The sequence below is a fragment of the Nestor notabilis genome, unplaced genomic scaffold (assembly GCF_000696875.1).
Source record: "Nestor notabilis isolate BGI_N333 unplaced genomic scaffold, ASM69687v1 scaffold12495, whole genome shotgun sequence".
Classification (NCBI taxonomy): Eukaryota; Metazoa; Chordata; class Aves; order Psittaciformes; family Psittacidae; genus Nestor; species Nestor notabilis.
This window is the reverse complement of record NW_009928080.1, coordinates 21,597-35,319: the sequence shown is the minus strand read 5'-3', so window position 1 is coordinate 35,319 and position 13,723 is coordinate 21,597. Positions and strand designations below refer to the sequence as shown.

General features: G+C 51.4%; 1 protein-coding gene across 1 annotated transcript in view; it reads right to left on the bottom strand.

Moving 5' to 3' along the window:
• Nucleotides 1–13,723, bottom strand: part of AHCYL2 (adenosylhomocysteinase-like 2) — a gene marked incomplete at its 3' end in the record, with an annotated part of 30,359 nt that overhangs the window by 1,187 nt on the left and 15,449 nt on the right. Inside the window, exons 7-16 of the mRNA XM_010014369.1 lie at nucleotides 12,663–12,769; nucleotides 11,034–11,150; nucleotides 7,004–7,067; nucleotides 5,862–5,950; nucleotides 4,343–4,413; nucleotides 4,125–4,219; nucleotides 2,609–2,707; nucleotides 2,107–2,175; nucleotides 1,953–2,031; nucleotides 1,142–1,262 (exon numbers count right to left, since the gene is read on the bottom strand). Coding sequence (XP_010012671.1) covers nucleotides 1,142–1,262; nucleotides 1,953–2,031; nucleotides 2,107–2,175; nucleotides 2,609–2,707; nucleotides 4,125–4,219; nucleotides 4,343–4,413; nucleotides 5,862–5,950; nucleotides 7,004–7,067; nucleotides 11,034–11,150; nucleotides 12,663–12,769 — 911 coding nt within the window. The remainder of the gene's footprint in view (nucleotides 1–1,141; nucleotides 1,263–1,952; nucleotides 2,032–2,106; nucleotides 2,176–2,608; nucleotides 2,708–4,124; nucleotides 4,220–4,342; nucleotides 4,414–5,861; nucleotides 5,951–7,003; nucleotides 7,068–11,033; nucleotides 11,151–12,662; nucleotides 12,770–13,723) is intronic.

Below are 13,723 nucleotides of genomic sequence, written 5' to 3'. Positions count from 1 at the left end.
TGAAGGTTGCCCTGCCCAGGGCAGGGGCTTGAGCTGGATGGGCTTTAAGGTCCCTTCAACCCAAACCAGGCTGGGGTTCCATCATATTTACACACCAAAACAGGGAACTTGGGAAAACTTGACTCTTTGCCTTTTGCACCTGGAGGCTTCACTTCGTGCAGGACACCAAGCCAAAGCTGTGTACATCTCCAGCCCACAGCGCACGGGAGGATGTTTGAGTCCCTGCGCCTCTCCCTCAATGCAGGGAATTTTCAGGACCCTCCACTTATCCCAACTTCTCCACGTGTGGGATGAACCACCCTCCCCACAGGGTTGTGACTAAAGCCAGACTGAGCAATAAGAATGGAACTGGAGGAGATGCCCCCATGGGAATGGTGATTCCACGTAACCATGGTTTTGCACAGAACACAGGGCAGGAGTAAGAAATGAAGCTCAGGATCTGGCACCCACCGCACCCCCAAGTCTGAGCTCTTGTGTGAGTGCTGAAGAACCTGCACACCAAGAGAATGCCTTTTCCTGCAAGGAAAGGATCATAGAATCCCAGCCTGGTTTGGGTTCAAGGGACCTTAAAGCTCCTCCAGCTCCAACCCCTGCCCCGCGCAGGGACACCTTCCACTGGAGCAGGTTGCAAAAGGACCTGGGCTTCACCCCCCAACAAGCTGATGGGTCTCTGTGCAAATTCATTTCCATGTTAAAATATGCCTTGGGGTGTTGGCTGCAAACACGCCTGGAAAGGGAAGTGATCCAGGGGCTCCGACTGGGAATTAGCATTGGGTGCTGGGACCAGCCCGTGCCGGGGATGAGAACCATGGAGCTGAGCCCGTCGCAGCGCTCCCAGGGCTCGGAGCCACCTCGTCCTTCAGCACCCATCAAAAATACAGCTGTGACCTGAGCTGGGGGTGGCACCGCTGCCATTGCCACCGCTGGTGACAGCTGCTGCCACGTACACAGGGCGCACATCCTGCCACGCGCCCTGCGGCACAGCTCCAACCACGCCAGCGCCCTCCCGCTTTCCACGTGGTGACGGGAATGAGCAGGACACCCGTGATACCTTCACAGTGGGGTGAAACCCCGACCCCTCAGCACCCCCGACGTGTGCCCAGCTCGTGGCAGAGGAGGGGGAGAGGGGGACGAGCAGCACCTGTAGTAGTTTGGTTTGAAAGGTCCGTTCTTATTCAGTCCCAGGTACTTTGCTTGTTCATCCGTGAGCTCTGTCAGGTGGGCATCGAACGTCGGGAGGTGGAGGCTTGCCACGTACTCATCTGAAATCATTGTAAGGCTCGTTAGTACGAGGGGGGAGAAGGCATCGAGTGCCCTCTGTGCAGCAGCTCCTCCTGAGCATCACCCCTCATGTCTTTGCTCCTAAACTGATTTTGACCCCGAGTGAGGAAAACCAAAGCCTCTCATCTGCCTGGGGCAAACCTTCCTCTGAAATACCCTTCTAGGAGGGCTCCTGGGTCTGCTGCTGAGTCCAGGAGACACCAGATGTTTCTGGTAGGTGACACCTACCATCCAAGCTGGGATAAGCTGCATCTGGCCTCAAAAATACATTTAACACCAAAGAAGTCCCAGTTTTGCAGCAAAACTGTGGTCAGTGCAGCCTGCACCCTCAGGAGGGGGGTCTGCAGGCAGGGCTGGTGGCCAGGGATGTCTTCACAGTAACACAGGCAGCTCTGCTGGCAGAAGCCCTGCATGAAAATCCCCTGCATCAGCCTCGACTCCTGTGGTCAGCCAAGTGCTTCAGCCTGTTTTCCCCAGGTGGGATGGAGAAACATCTACTGAAGAGCCCAGACCCAGGGGGAAGAACTTGCTGGAGCCCCTGAGCTTGGCAGGGTGTTCCTGGAGAGCCCAGGAGGCTGCAGTGCCCCCTTGTCCTCAACCCAGCCCCAACACAACCTCCCATCTGTTCAGTGGGACAGCCAACGAAGAGAAGACAAGGAGAACATCTTTACCCATCTTCTTAGGCAGCAGGTACACGTCTTGCTTGTAGCGGCCTTCAGGGGCGTTGTACAGCTCTATCAAAGCCAAAGCCTGGATGGAGAAGACACCGAGGTAAGAGGCTGCTGCCCACTATGGAGCTTCTGGCTCAGCCCAAACCCTACTCGCCTGCGTGGTGGCAGTGATGGACAGGACAAAGGTGGGGACAGTGGAGCAGCTCAGGTTCAGGAGGCGGCCCTGGGGAGCAAAGACTGGTGTTACCTCAACATGGCACCAAAACCAGCTCACAACCTGAGAGAGGTACAACCCCCCCAGTGAAACGTGTTCCTTCTGGGGTGAAACACCCTTTCTCACACGCACTTGAGTCCCAAGATGCTGCTTGATTTTAGAACTCAATAAAACTATTTAGAAGTGAAAAATCTGATCAAATACCCTGGGGCAGACACCCTGGAGTGGGATAAAGCACAACACAGGAGCTTTTCTCTGTTCCAGTAACTCGTGGACCAAACCAGGGCTACACCAAGCCCTTCAACCAGAGACTCTCAAGCTGCTGAGGCCCAAGAGGGTGATGTCTGGACCCTCTTCAGCTCCACCACTCATCCAGACCTTGTTTTCTCCCTCCCCAAGCAGAGAACAAGCTGCAGTCCCTGCTCCTTCACCCTCAACTCACCTCTGCCAGAAGGACTATTCTCTTCCCATCTGGCCAGATGACATGGTCCACCTGGGACCTCACCCTCTCCCAGGTCAGCTCAGGTGTGCGCAGGCTGGCCTGAAACACCGTGGTAAAGTGGTTAAAGCAGTGGTTAAACACCAAAACCCAGGAGCTGCATAATGGGAATAAAAAGAGGAAGCAACTCGCTGGCATCATCGTAGAATCATGGATTGGTTTGGGTTGGAAGGGACCTTAAAGCTCCTCCAGCTCCAACCCCTGCCCCGGGCAGGGACACCTTCCACTAGAGCAGGTTGCTCCAAGCCCCTGTGTCCAACGTGGCCTTGAACACTGCCAGGGATGGGGCAGCCACAGCTTCTCTGGGCACCCTGTGCCAGCGCCTCAGCACCCTCACAGGGAAGAGCTTCTGCCTCAGAGCTCATCTCAGTCTCCCCTCTGGCAGGTTCAAGCCATTCCCCTTGGCCTGTCCCTCCATCCCTTGTCCAAAGCCCCTCTCCAGGTCTCCTGGAGCCCCTTTAGGCCCTGGAGCTGCTCTAAGGTGTCCCCTTGAGGAGCCTTCTCTTCTCCAGCTGCCCCAGCCCAGCTCTCTCAGCCTGGCTCCAGAGCAGAGCTGCTCCAGCCCTCGCAGCAGCTCCGGGGCCTCCTCTGGCCCCGCTCCAGCAGCATCCTGGGCTTATAGCCTGGATCTGGTCACAGTCTCAGACCAACAAAACCTTTATGAATCACAGCCTGGAACTATTTTTGTGATTACAATACATCAAAGCTCCAGCAACAACTCCTGTTCAAGGTCTTCTGGCTGAAGAGGATTCAGTCACCAACTCTGCGTGTCTGTGACCACTTCTTCAAATGGCTTTAAACCCACGGGTTTGGTCAAACAATTCTCCATTGACCTTGAGACAAGATTCTCTTGGTTTTCTACTCATGTCTAAGCACAGGGGAGCAGATTTTGGTGCTGCTCAGTAAAGCGTGATGGGGTCGAGTGTGCTGCTGGGTTGCACAAAGCTGAACTCTTGGTTGGGTTGGACTGGGCTGGAAAGGGTGACCCACTGACTCTCAAGGGGAAGGAGTGAGGCTCGTGTACCCCAGACACTATGCTGGAGGCTGGAGCAGTTTGTCCATCTCACTGGCATCCTCTGGGATTGCAGGAATGACAGAGACATGTCTAAAAGGGTCTGCTGAGACACAGCGAGTGATGGCTCATTTGATCTCCCCCCAGGTCAGACAGAGCTGCCAAAAGGGAGATTTAGGTTAGATCTTAGGCAGCAGCTCTTCCCTGTGAGGGTGCTGAGGCGCTGGCACAGGGTGCCCAGAGAAGCTGTGGCTGCCCCATCCCTGGCAGTGTTCAAGGCCAGGTTGGACACAGGGGCTTGGAGCAACCTGCTCGAGTGGAAGGTGTCCCTGCGCGGGGCAGGGGTTGGAGCTGGATGAGCTTTAAGGTCCTTTCCAACCCAAACCAGGCTGGGGTTCTATCACCCACCATCACCCACCATCACCCCAGGCTCACCCCTGCACTCACCACATCGATCTCGGTGTTGGAGTGCCCCATGTTGCAGACGATGCAACTGTTCTTCATCCGATCCAAGTGTTCCCTGGTCACCACGTTCTTGTTGCCTGCCAGACAGCAAACCTCAGAACAAACACCCTGTTTGCCTTCCCCATCTCTCTGCCTTTTCCTTTGGAAAAAGATGGACCCGATCCCTGAGGACGCATCCTCCTGCCTTGGGCACCACGTACCTGTGCAGGTGATGACGATGTCAACCTGTCTGATGACTTCATTGAGCTTCACCAGCCGGAATCCATCCATGCTGAGAGGAGAGGGAGGAAAAAGTAAGTCTGAGAAGCAGCAAAACGTGCCCAAAATAGAAAAATACCCTGCTAAATGCTTCTTAGGTACTCATTTGAACCCACTAATGCCACAACCAGCAAAGCAGCACTTGAAGGGCCACATCCCCCACAGGATTAGGAGGGTTTCTGGAGGATTTGGGACTGTTGTGGGGAGAAGTGAAAAGAGATGTGGGGGATTTCCCATTTTCTGTCCCGTCCCCCACACCTGCAAAGCAAGATTTTCCATCGAGATGGCTTTTTTACTGCTGCACAGTACATGCTGAAGATGCAGATCCACCTCCTGCTGCAGGAGCCTTTCTGATCCGCATTTAGAGCATCTTCAGAAATATCAAACCCAAACAGTCAAGCCCACAGATGCCTGTCACCAACGCTGCAATCCAGATTTAGGCACTTACAGCATCTTTAGATGTGCTGAGTGCTCAGCATGTCTCCCCTGACTTCACCCACCAAGGTGTGGTCAGCACTCAACAAGGGCTGGAGGGGGTTTTTTTAGGATTTGTTGACATTCCTCCTGAGAACTGATTTCTGTGGCTCTCACAAGCTGCAGAATTGTGGGTGCTATAAAAAGAGCCACTTTTTTCCTGCTTTATGTCCCATTTATTGTGTTTCTCCCCCTGACACGAGCGGGACCACACGGGGCTGCCTTGGGCAGAGGCAGGAATTGGGGTTGTTGCAACCCACCAGATTCACGATGAAAGCTCTGGGACCAGTTGTGGAGGTCACAAGCCAGCTGGAAGTTGCTCAGCTCATTACTCAGGGCTCATTAGTTTCCTCACTTTGAAGGCTTGCTGAGAGGAAGAGGCTGAAGGCTTAATAAGGCCTTAGGCTTAATAAGGTGGTTTTGGGACTCTGCTTTCATGGTCACATCCCAACTCATGCCTTGGGCTGCAGAAGCAGCATCTCTGCGCCAAAACAACCTTGACCTGGAGGAATGAGGTCTGGTATAACCACAATGTGCTTGTGTGAGGGGACAGCCACGTGCTCTCAGCCCTGTGTCAGGGTGCTGGTGCTAGTGAGGAGAGGTTTGTGAGGGGTGGGTGATCACAGAACCCCAAATATCCCTTGGGAGAGGGGTGGGCACAGCCCAGTAAAGCCCAAGTTTGCACTTCAGAGGTTGCAGTTCACTCCCAACATCCTTTCAAGCCACTATCATTAAACTCTTGGCCACTGTGGTTATGATCATGCAAGCTGGTATCTGGGATACACATAAACTGGGTGATGCTTTAGTGCAGGAACCCTTTTCTGGCTGTAGGACAGAGCTGTGTGTCCCTCCGAGGGTGTGGAGAAGCTACAACCCCCCCACCAGTGCCCCTCTCGTGAGGGACCACTGCTGAGTGGTTTCTGGCCATGGTTTTCTGGAAGAACAAAGAAGCCTCAAGAAGCAGCTGGGCTCAGTGCAAGTGCTTACCAGGCCTGGAGGGCACAGATTGGATCGATCTCTGTCACATACACTATGGAGCCCATGGCCTTCAGAGCAGCACAACAGCCCTTTCCAACCTGGGGAGGGAGAAGAGCACAGAGCAAGAGTGAGATGCTGAGAGCTCAGGAGATGCTCACATCAATATGGCCATGGGGGATGTACAACTCCATGTGTCTTCTGTAGCCCCAAGAGCCCTTTGCAACCCTCTGGTTGCATATACTCAGCTTCTGGGTGCATGAAATTCCTGGATTTGGAGTAATTTGGGACTCAGCTTAGATAAGAGGCACTAAAAAATGTAAAAGTGACGTTGATTTTGGTCCCAGGGAGTTGTTTTTCCCTCTTGGTATCTAGAAAGCACCAGGAAAACAAGAGATTACCCTTGTCTCAGGGAAAGTTTGAGTCTCTTGTAACCTTTACTCTGTTTTGGAAGCTTAATGGTTTAATCCCTGAGGGTTAAAGAGCTTTAACCTTTACACAGCACACACAGTGCAGCTCACAAGGGAATTCAGGGCAATGGTTAAATGACCAAGAGCTCCTCAAAACTGTGATTACACATCAAGGAATTGTCCCATTTCGGCTCTTTGGGAAAGAAAAGAGCCCCAGTGCAGCACCCACAGCACTGCCCACCATAACTGGTGTGAACTGGTCCTGACAAGGGTGGGTATCCCCATCCTTGAGAGAGGATCACTCTGTCTGGGGCTGAAAACATGGGGATAGGTCAAGATTAACTTCTCTTTCTTGACCATGTTTCAGCATGCAACACTGTGGTTGCACAGTTCATCTGCAGGACCCAGCCTCCAAATGCCTTAATATTATATAAAATAGAATATAAAAGATCATATTACTATATGATGTGTTAATATCTGGATATGCCAATATTCAGATATTAAAGTTATTCAGAATACTTTATACTCATGTCTCTTGAAGATTCAGGTTTGCCATCTGTTTAATACTAAAGAAATAACTGGAAATGAGGAAAATCTTCCAGTTTTGGCCAACCCATCGTGTCTGAAGACCCCTGCAGATGCAGAGACAAGCCCCAAGGACAGAAAAGCCCCGTTGGATAAAGCCATGCAAAGGATGTGCCAGTTTTACATGCAGTACCTGCAGGTAGGATGTAATCCCCTTACCTCCCCGTAGCCACAAACCACCACTTGCTTCCCTCCAAACATCATGTCTGTCGTCCTCTTCAGGCTGAGGAAAAAGGAAAAGAAGGAATTAAAGACCAGCACTAAGATCTAGTCCATTGCTGAGGCTGTGAAGGGCAGTGGACTCTTGGTTTGCTCCTCCTAAACCCCACAGTTGTATCCTATATCCCTGAGGACACACAGCAATTTGGGTGCAGAGAGGACCCAAAGGACCCCTAAAACTTGGTGTTTTCCTTTGGTCATTGTGGTAACCCAACAAAGATGGAAGAGTTGGGGTCTGGATCCCTATTTTATTTAGTTTCGGACTCCAGAAATGTTTAAGATCTTCTAAAAAAATATTTTCTTCTTATTTATTTTGTTTTACATTCAACCCCCCCCCAAATAGCTCCAGAAGAAGCAGGAAAGTGGTAATTTATTGCCCGAATCCCAGGGCTTTCCACATTAAAGCTCTCCCTTCCACTCGGATTCCTTCTGCTTTCTCCCTAAGAATGCCCTACATTGCAGGCTATTTTTAGCACTCCAGTAAATAGGTTAGCAGTGCAGCGAAGGTGACATTCCCTCACATTTCCAAGAGAACACAGAGAAAACCACAGCACCTCTGCTCAGGCTTCCCTTGGCCCAGTTTTAGATGCCTGGGCCAGGCTTAGCTCAAATCCCAACCGACCAGCCCCTGAGGTGCATCATCCATCACAACAGGATAAACAAGATCTTAAGGATTTTCAGGTTTTTAGCCACTGAGAGCACCTGGTGGAACATGGAGCTGAAAGTTGTGTCTTCAGCTCAGAAGCTGGGGGCAGCTCGTGACTGGGTAGTTGACCCCATCTTCCAGGGTCTGAAGGGGGCTACAAGGATGCTGGGGAGGGACCTTCATCAGGGACTGGAGTGACAGGACAAGGGGTGATGGGTTCAGACTGAAACAGGGGAAGTTCAGGTTGGAGATAAGGCAGAAGCTCTTCCCTGTGAGGGTGCTGAGGTGCTGGCACAGGGTGCCCAGAGGAGCTGTGGCTGCCCCATCCCTGGCAGTGTTCAAGGCCAGGTTGGACACAGGGGCTTGGAGCAACCTGCTCTAGTGGAAGGTGTCCCTGCCCAGGGCAGGGGTTGGGACTGGATGAGCTTTAAGGTCCCTTCAGCCCAAACCATTCCATGATTCTGTGACAGAGGCTGCCTTGTGCAGCTTGAATCCCATGACACTGAGCACAGACATGGCCATGATAAAGAAGGAAGGGTGATGTAATTAGAAGAATTACTTCACCAAGATGCCTTCATAGAATCCCAGCCTGGTTTGGGTTGAAGGGGCCTTAAAGCTCCTCCAGCTCCAACCCCTGCCCCAGGCAGGGACACCTTCCACTAGAGCAGGTTGTCTATAATGCAACATCTTGGCAGGGAAGAGCCAGATTCCATCACTGCTGGACTCAACAAGGAGCCCAGAAGTTAAGTCTTTTAGAACAACACGTGCTGGAAATGTGGGGAAGAAACTGCACGTGCAGTGGATCATCCTGAGATCCACTGTTTGGTGGTTCACTAACCAATGTTAGCAACGGCACTTGCACACGCTTTAAAGATCATCCTCATGCCCTTGTATGTGGACAAATATGAGCCTCCTTCACTTCTCTGGTCAAGATGACCACTACCAAGAAGACTGCTTCAAAGCCGAGGTGATGAGTGAGGCACTACGTATCCCACAAAGATCTGGGAGAAAGATGTTAGAGCAGAGGCCACCACTGACAGGGAAACATATGTTGGGTGTCTGAGAACCTCTGGTGCCACCAGATTGAAGGCAGCAGGAGCCCAGCTGAACACCAAGAGACTGCCAGATGGACTTTGATGAAACAGAAGGAGACGTTCCTGCGTTGGTGAGGAACTGACAACTGCAGCTCTCAAGACTTGTTTAAACCATGAGAACAGCCCTTTCTCATGAAGCTGTCTTATTCCTTCTCTGCACCAGAGCTACCTGGCACAGAGCAGGCAACCTTCCCTCTGTGTCCATCTCAGCAGCATCAACACCCGCCTGGGAAGTCAACTTTGTCATCGCTCTGTGCTTACTTGGCTACTGGGACCACTACTTGGTGCAGTATCTCACAGCCTGAACTATAGGAATAAGATTTCCTAATCTCACTTGGCTTTGACAAGATTTGGTGGTGGAGGTGGTGGGGACACGGGCACCCAATTCCATCAAAACAAGGAAAATAAAGGGAGGGAGAGAGGAAAAAATATCCCTGCGATGAGATTTTCACTCTCCAGATCACAACTTCAGGCAGTTTGCACTTGCATTTCAAGACCAACAGTCTCAGAAGATACATCATGTTCCTGGTGCCCACGTATCTGTCAGCAATTGATTCCCATCCAATCCTGAAAAGAACAGCACCATCGGGATGCTGCAGAGCTGCTCCCAGGCCCACGGCTGCCCACTGGCATTTTAGGGAGGAGGGAGCCCAGGGGGAAGCAAACACTCTTCTGTTTGCTTGTATGGCATGTGGCTGGAGATCCTGCAGGAGCAGGGAGGGCAGAGGTGGATAAAGCACCCAGCATCCCTGTCATTCCCACCTCCTGCACCTATTTCTTTACACTCAGCTGAAGAACAGGGGCTCAACCCTCTCACTCAAGTCTACCTTCTGGACACACAACTGCTACGGGATAAAGCCTCCATCTCCACAACCTCTTCTGTTTTCTTTCTTTTGGTTTATGGTATATTCATAGCAGAGGATAAAAAAGGAAACTAGAAAGGCAAAAGATCACAGAATGCCAGAATCATTATGGCTGGAAAGGCCCTCTGGAGATCATCCGGTCCAACCCCCTCCCAAGGCAGGGCCACGCAGAGCAGGGCACACAGGAACATGTCCCAGTGGGTTTGGAATGTCTCCAGAGAGGGAGACTCCACAACCTGGGCAGCCTGTTCCAGTGCTCTAATTTACAGAAGTTCTTCCTCATGTTGAGGTGAAACTGGTTGTGTTTGAGTTTCTGGCCATTGCTCCTCATCCTGTCACTGGGCATCACTGAGAAGAGTCTGTCCCCATCCTGCTGGCACCCCCTTTGAGCTATCGATCTGCACTGACGAGATCCCCCCTCAGGCTGCTCTTCTCCAGACTGACCAGGCCCAGCTCCTGCAATCCCTCCTCAGAAGAGAGATGCTCCAGAGCCCTGAGCATCCCTGTGGCCTCTGCTGGACCCTCTCCAGCAGCTCCTGGTCTTTCTTGTAGTGAGGAGCCCAGAACTGGACACAGTGCTCCAGATGTGGCCTCACCAGGGCCGAGCAGAGGGAGAAGATGCTGTGATGAAGGGGCTGGCTGAAACACACACACCCCAGACATGGATGGGTTTTATCCTGATGCCACAAAGGTTAAGAGGGATGGGAAGGAGTATTGTAGCCATGCATGAGGGCTTCTGAAGTCCTCACACAGAGAAGCTGCAGTGTTTGAACACAGCTCCAGCCATGCTCACCAAGAAGGGAAAACACGAGTCACCTACATGGAAGGGCAACATCACCCTGGGAGGTGATCACAGAATCATAGGACTTCGAGACTTTAGAGACCTAAAGTCTTTGTTGCAAGATCATTCTACACACACGAGATTCAACATTATCCTTCTGTGGTGTGTATGTCTGTAGAGCTTTACAACCACTAGTACAAGTCTTAGGGTCTTCTGACCCATAGAGACACAGCTGCTGTCTCAAAATGCCCTCTAGGTTCTCATCTTTGATAGGATGGACAAGAGGTAATAAAGAGACTTTGTTCTTCTTCAGGACATCAGTTCATAGAATCATGGAATGCCAGGTTGGAAGAGACCTCGAGGATCCCCTGGTCCAACCTTTGTTGGCAAAGCATGACCTAGACTAGATGTCCCATCACCCTGTCCAGCCCAATGGAGCGTCCAACGCTGGGGAGCCCACCGCTTCCCTGGGGAGAGCATTCCAATGGTTCATTGTTCTCATTGACCTAAAACGACCCACGGACCTGTGAGGTGTGACGTGACATGAGCACGAGACACAGCCCCATGTTGGTGGCCATACACGTACCCATCCAGGATGGACTCTCTGCAGCAGTACAGGTTGTCAAACTTCTGCTTGGTGACTGAGTCGTTGACGTTCATGGCTGGGACACAGAGCTTCCCTGCTTTGGACAACTGGTACAGCCTGAACAGGGATACAGGAACATACAGGTCATCAGTGGAGAAGTACTTCCCTGTGCTCTACTGGTGTGTGCTTTTGAGGTCCTTGTTTCATTGGGGTGAGCAGCAGATGTCTGGAAGGTCAAAGATAACCTCTTCTTGGGAGGTCCTCATTTCAGGAGGAGCTTCCACAGATGTTTGCATCTGTTTTCCTTCCCTACTGAATAACAATGGCAAATAGCAGACTGGAAGGTGCTCTAGAATCCATCTGCCTCATAACCATTGGTATTACAACCATCCTCTGATGTCCTCAAAATGACACCCCCCTCCCCCCCATCCTGCTTCAAGGTAAGATGAGAGCTCCTGTAATTCCTCAAGCTCTTCTAGGTCAAGACCAATAGGAATGGCCACAGGAGGATAACATCACAGCAACGTGGAGCTGCTGTGACCAACTCCTGCAGCAAAACATCAGGTTGAACAGCAGCAGGAGGGTAATCACCGAGATGGAGAGCAAGAAGTACCCGTGGTGGGAGGACATCACCTGACCTCCTACTCCTGAGAGCAGATTCAATGCCTGGCAGCAGCAAACCTCTAGGAATGGATCTAAACACTGCTCTATGGCTACAAAGAGAACTTGAACATCATCTCCCTGCTCCAGACCTTGGGAAGGAGAACACGCTCCCTTGGTCAGGCCCTAGGGACCACCTCCAGTGTCATCTGGGGAGCCTCAGTCCCATGTTGCCTGTCCCCTGGAGGTAAGGAGCATACATGCATTGATAGCACCAACCTCAGAAACAACCTTGCTTCTGCCTTGAGAACATGGGGAGCAGTTTTGACCATTGCTTTGGTTTTGTACCTCTCTTTTGCACATCCCGAGAAGATTCCCAGTACCAAAACTGTGACCAGGCCCTTTTCTTGACCCCTGTGGCTGCAAAACTGAATTGGTCACTTCCTTGTTCCCAACATTCCATTTCCCTGTTTTGAGGAGCCCCTTCTCCCATCACAAGTCTGCTTCTGCCACATGATGGATGGACCTCAGCCATTTGTGGTTCTCCCTTCCTGGACTCCCACCCCAACTAGAGACTCATTTCCTCTTTCCAAATCTCACTTCTCTCCATAGATTTAGTGCAGGATGATGCTGTTGACCTTCTCCAAAGCCCTTCTTGTGCAACACCCTCACCCCTTCCTTTTTCCATGCAAAATGAGGTGAGATAACCATTGTCCCTACTTCACAGGTGGGAAAACCACCCCTTGTGCACTTTTCCCACCCATGCAATGGTCAGCAGATGCTTCTGCTCCTCATCTGAAATTCAGAGCAGTAGTTCCAAGTCTACTGCTTTCACTATATGAGATTTAAACCAGCTCTGAAGGGAAAGCCAAGCCCATGCTGAAGGAAAACCACAGATCAGGTATTAGGGGGTTCAACACCCATCTGTGGCATCCTACAGCTTGGAGATCTTTTGTTACGAGTACCCTGAGGCAGAAGATGCTTTGGCCCAAACATCTCTGTGCTCACAGAGCAGCCTTGGCCTGTTACCTGTGGACACCAGTCACGCTCTCCTCTACTATCCCCTTGATCTTCTTAAACATGTTGGGGTATTTCTTGTAAATCCAGTGAGTGAGATCTCCTCCATCATCCAAGATCTGCAATCAGAGTAACCACAAAGTCACTGCTCTGAAGATCCAGGAAGGTCTGCTGAGACCAAAAAGGCATGAATCACACACTCAAATCATCCCTAAGCAAGCCCCTGGTTTGGCATCTCAAGTACCACATTGTGACAGGGCAGGTGAGACTGTTCTGCTTGACTGTTCAGAGCAGGAGCACTGCTCCATCAATGGTGCTGGAAAGGCAATGGTCAAACATGGAAGACCTTGAGGTTTATAAAGACACCAAAAGAAACATCAAAACTAGAAAGAACGGTTGGAAAAGCCTTTGAACCATGAAGAGTCATCAGCTTTTCTGATATAGCTGCTAATGGAGAAGGATAGAGGAGGATGAGGGTGGAGAACGAGGAAGACGGAGGAGTAGGAAGATGAAGGAGTAAGAAGATGGAAGAAGAGGAAGATAAAGGAGGGAGAAGGAGGAGGATGGAGGAGGCAGAGAATGGAGGAAGAGGACGATGGAGAAGGAGGAGAATGGAAGAGGAGGATGGAGAAGAATGGAGAAAGAGACGGACGAAGGAGGATGGAGAAGGAGGAGAATGGAGGAGGAGGACAAAGGAGAAGGATGGAGAAGGAGGATCATCCCCTGCTGCATCTCAATACACAGCCATACCCATGGAGAGTGCTGAGCTCTGAACGCTTCAAAGAGGGACCCTCTGGGGTACCATAAAGAGGTGTCTGGGAAAGAAGACGACACAAGGAAAGGAAAAATCCCAAATGTGCGTTTCCCCGAGTCCTCCTGAAACCCTGGTGGCCTCAGGTGGCCCAAGCAGCGCCCAAGCAGGGTGGGGACTGTGACAACCCCCATTAGAGTGAGGCTCAAGAAAAGACAGGGAGCAGATTTCAACAAGTGGCCGGTGAAGCACCAAGGACCTGAGCTTGCTGAGAGCACATTGCCCCAGATCATCATCACCATCCTCCTCCTCCTCCTCTTTG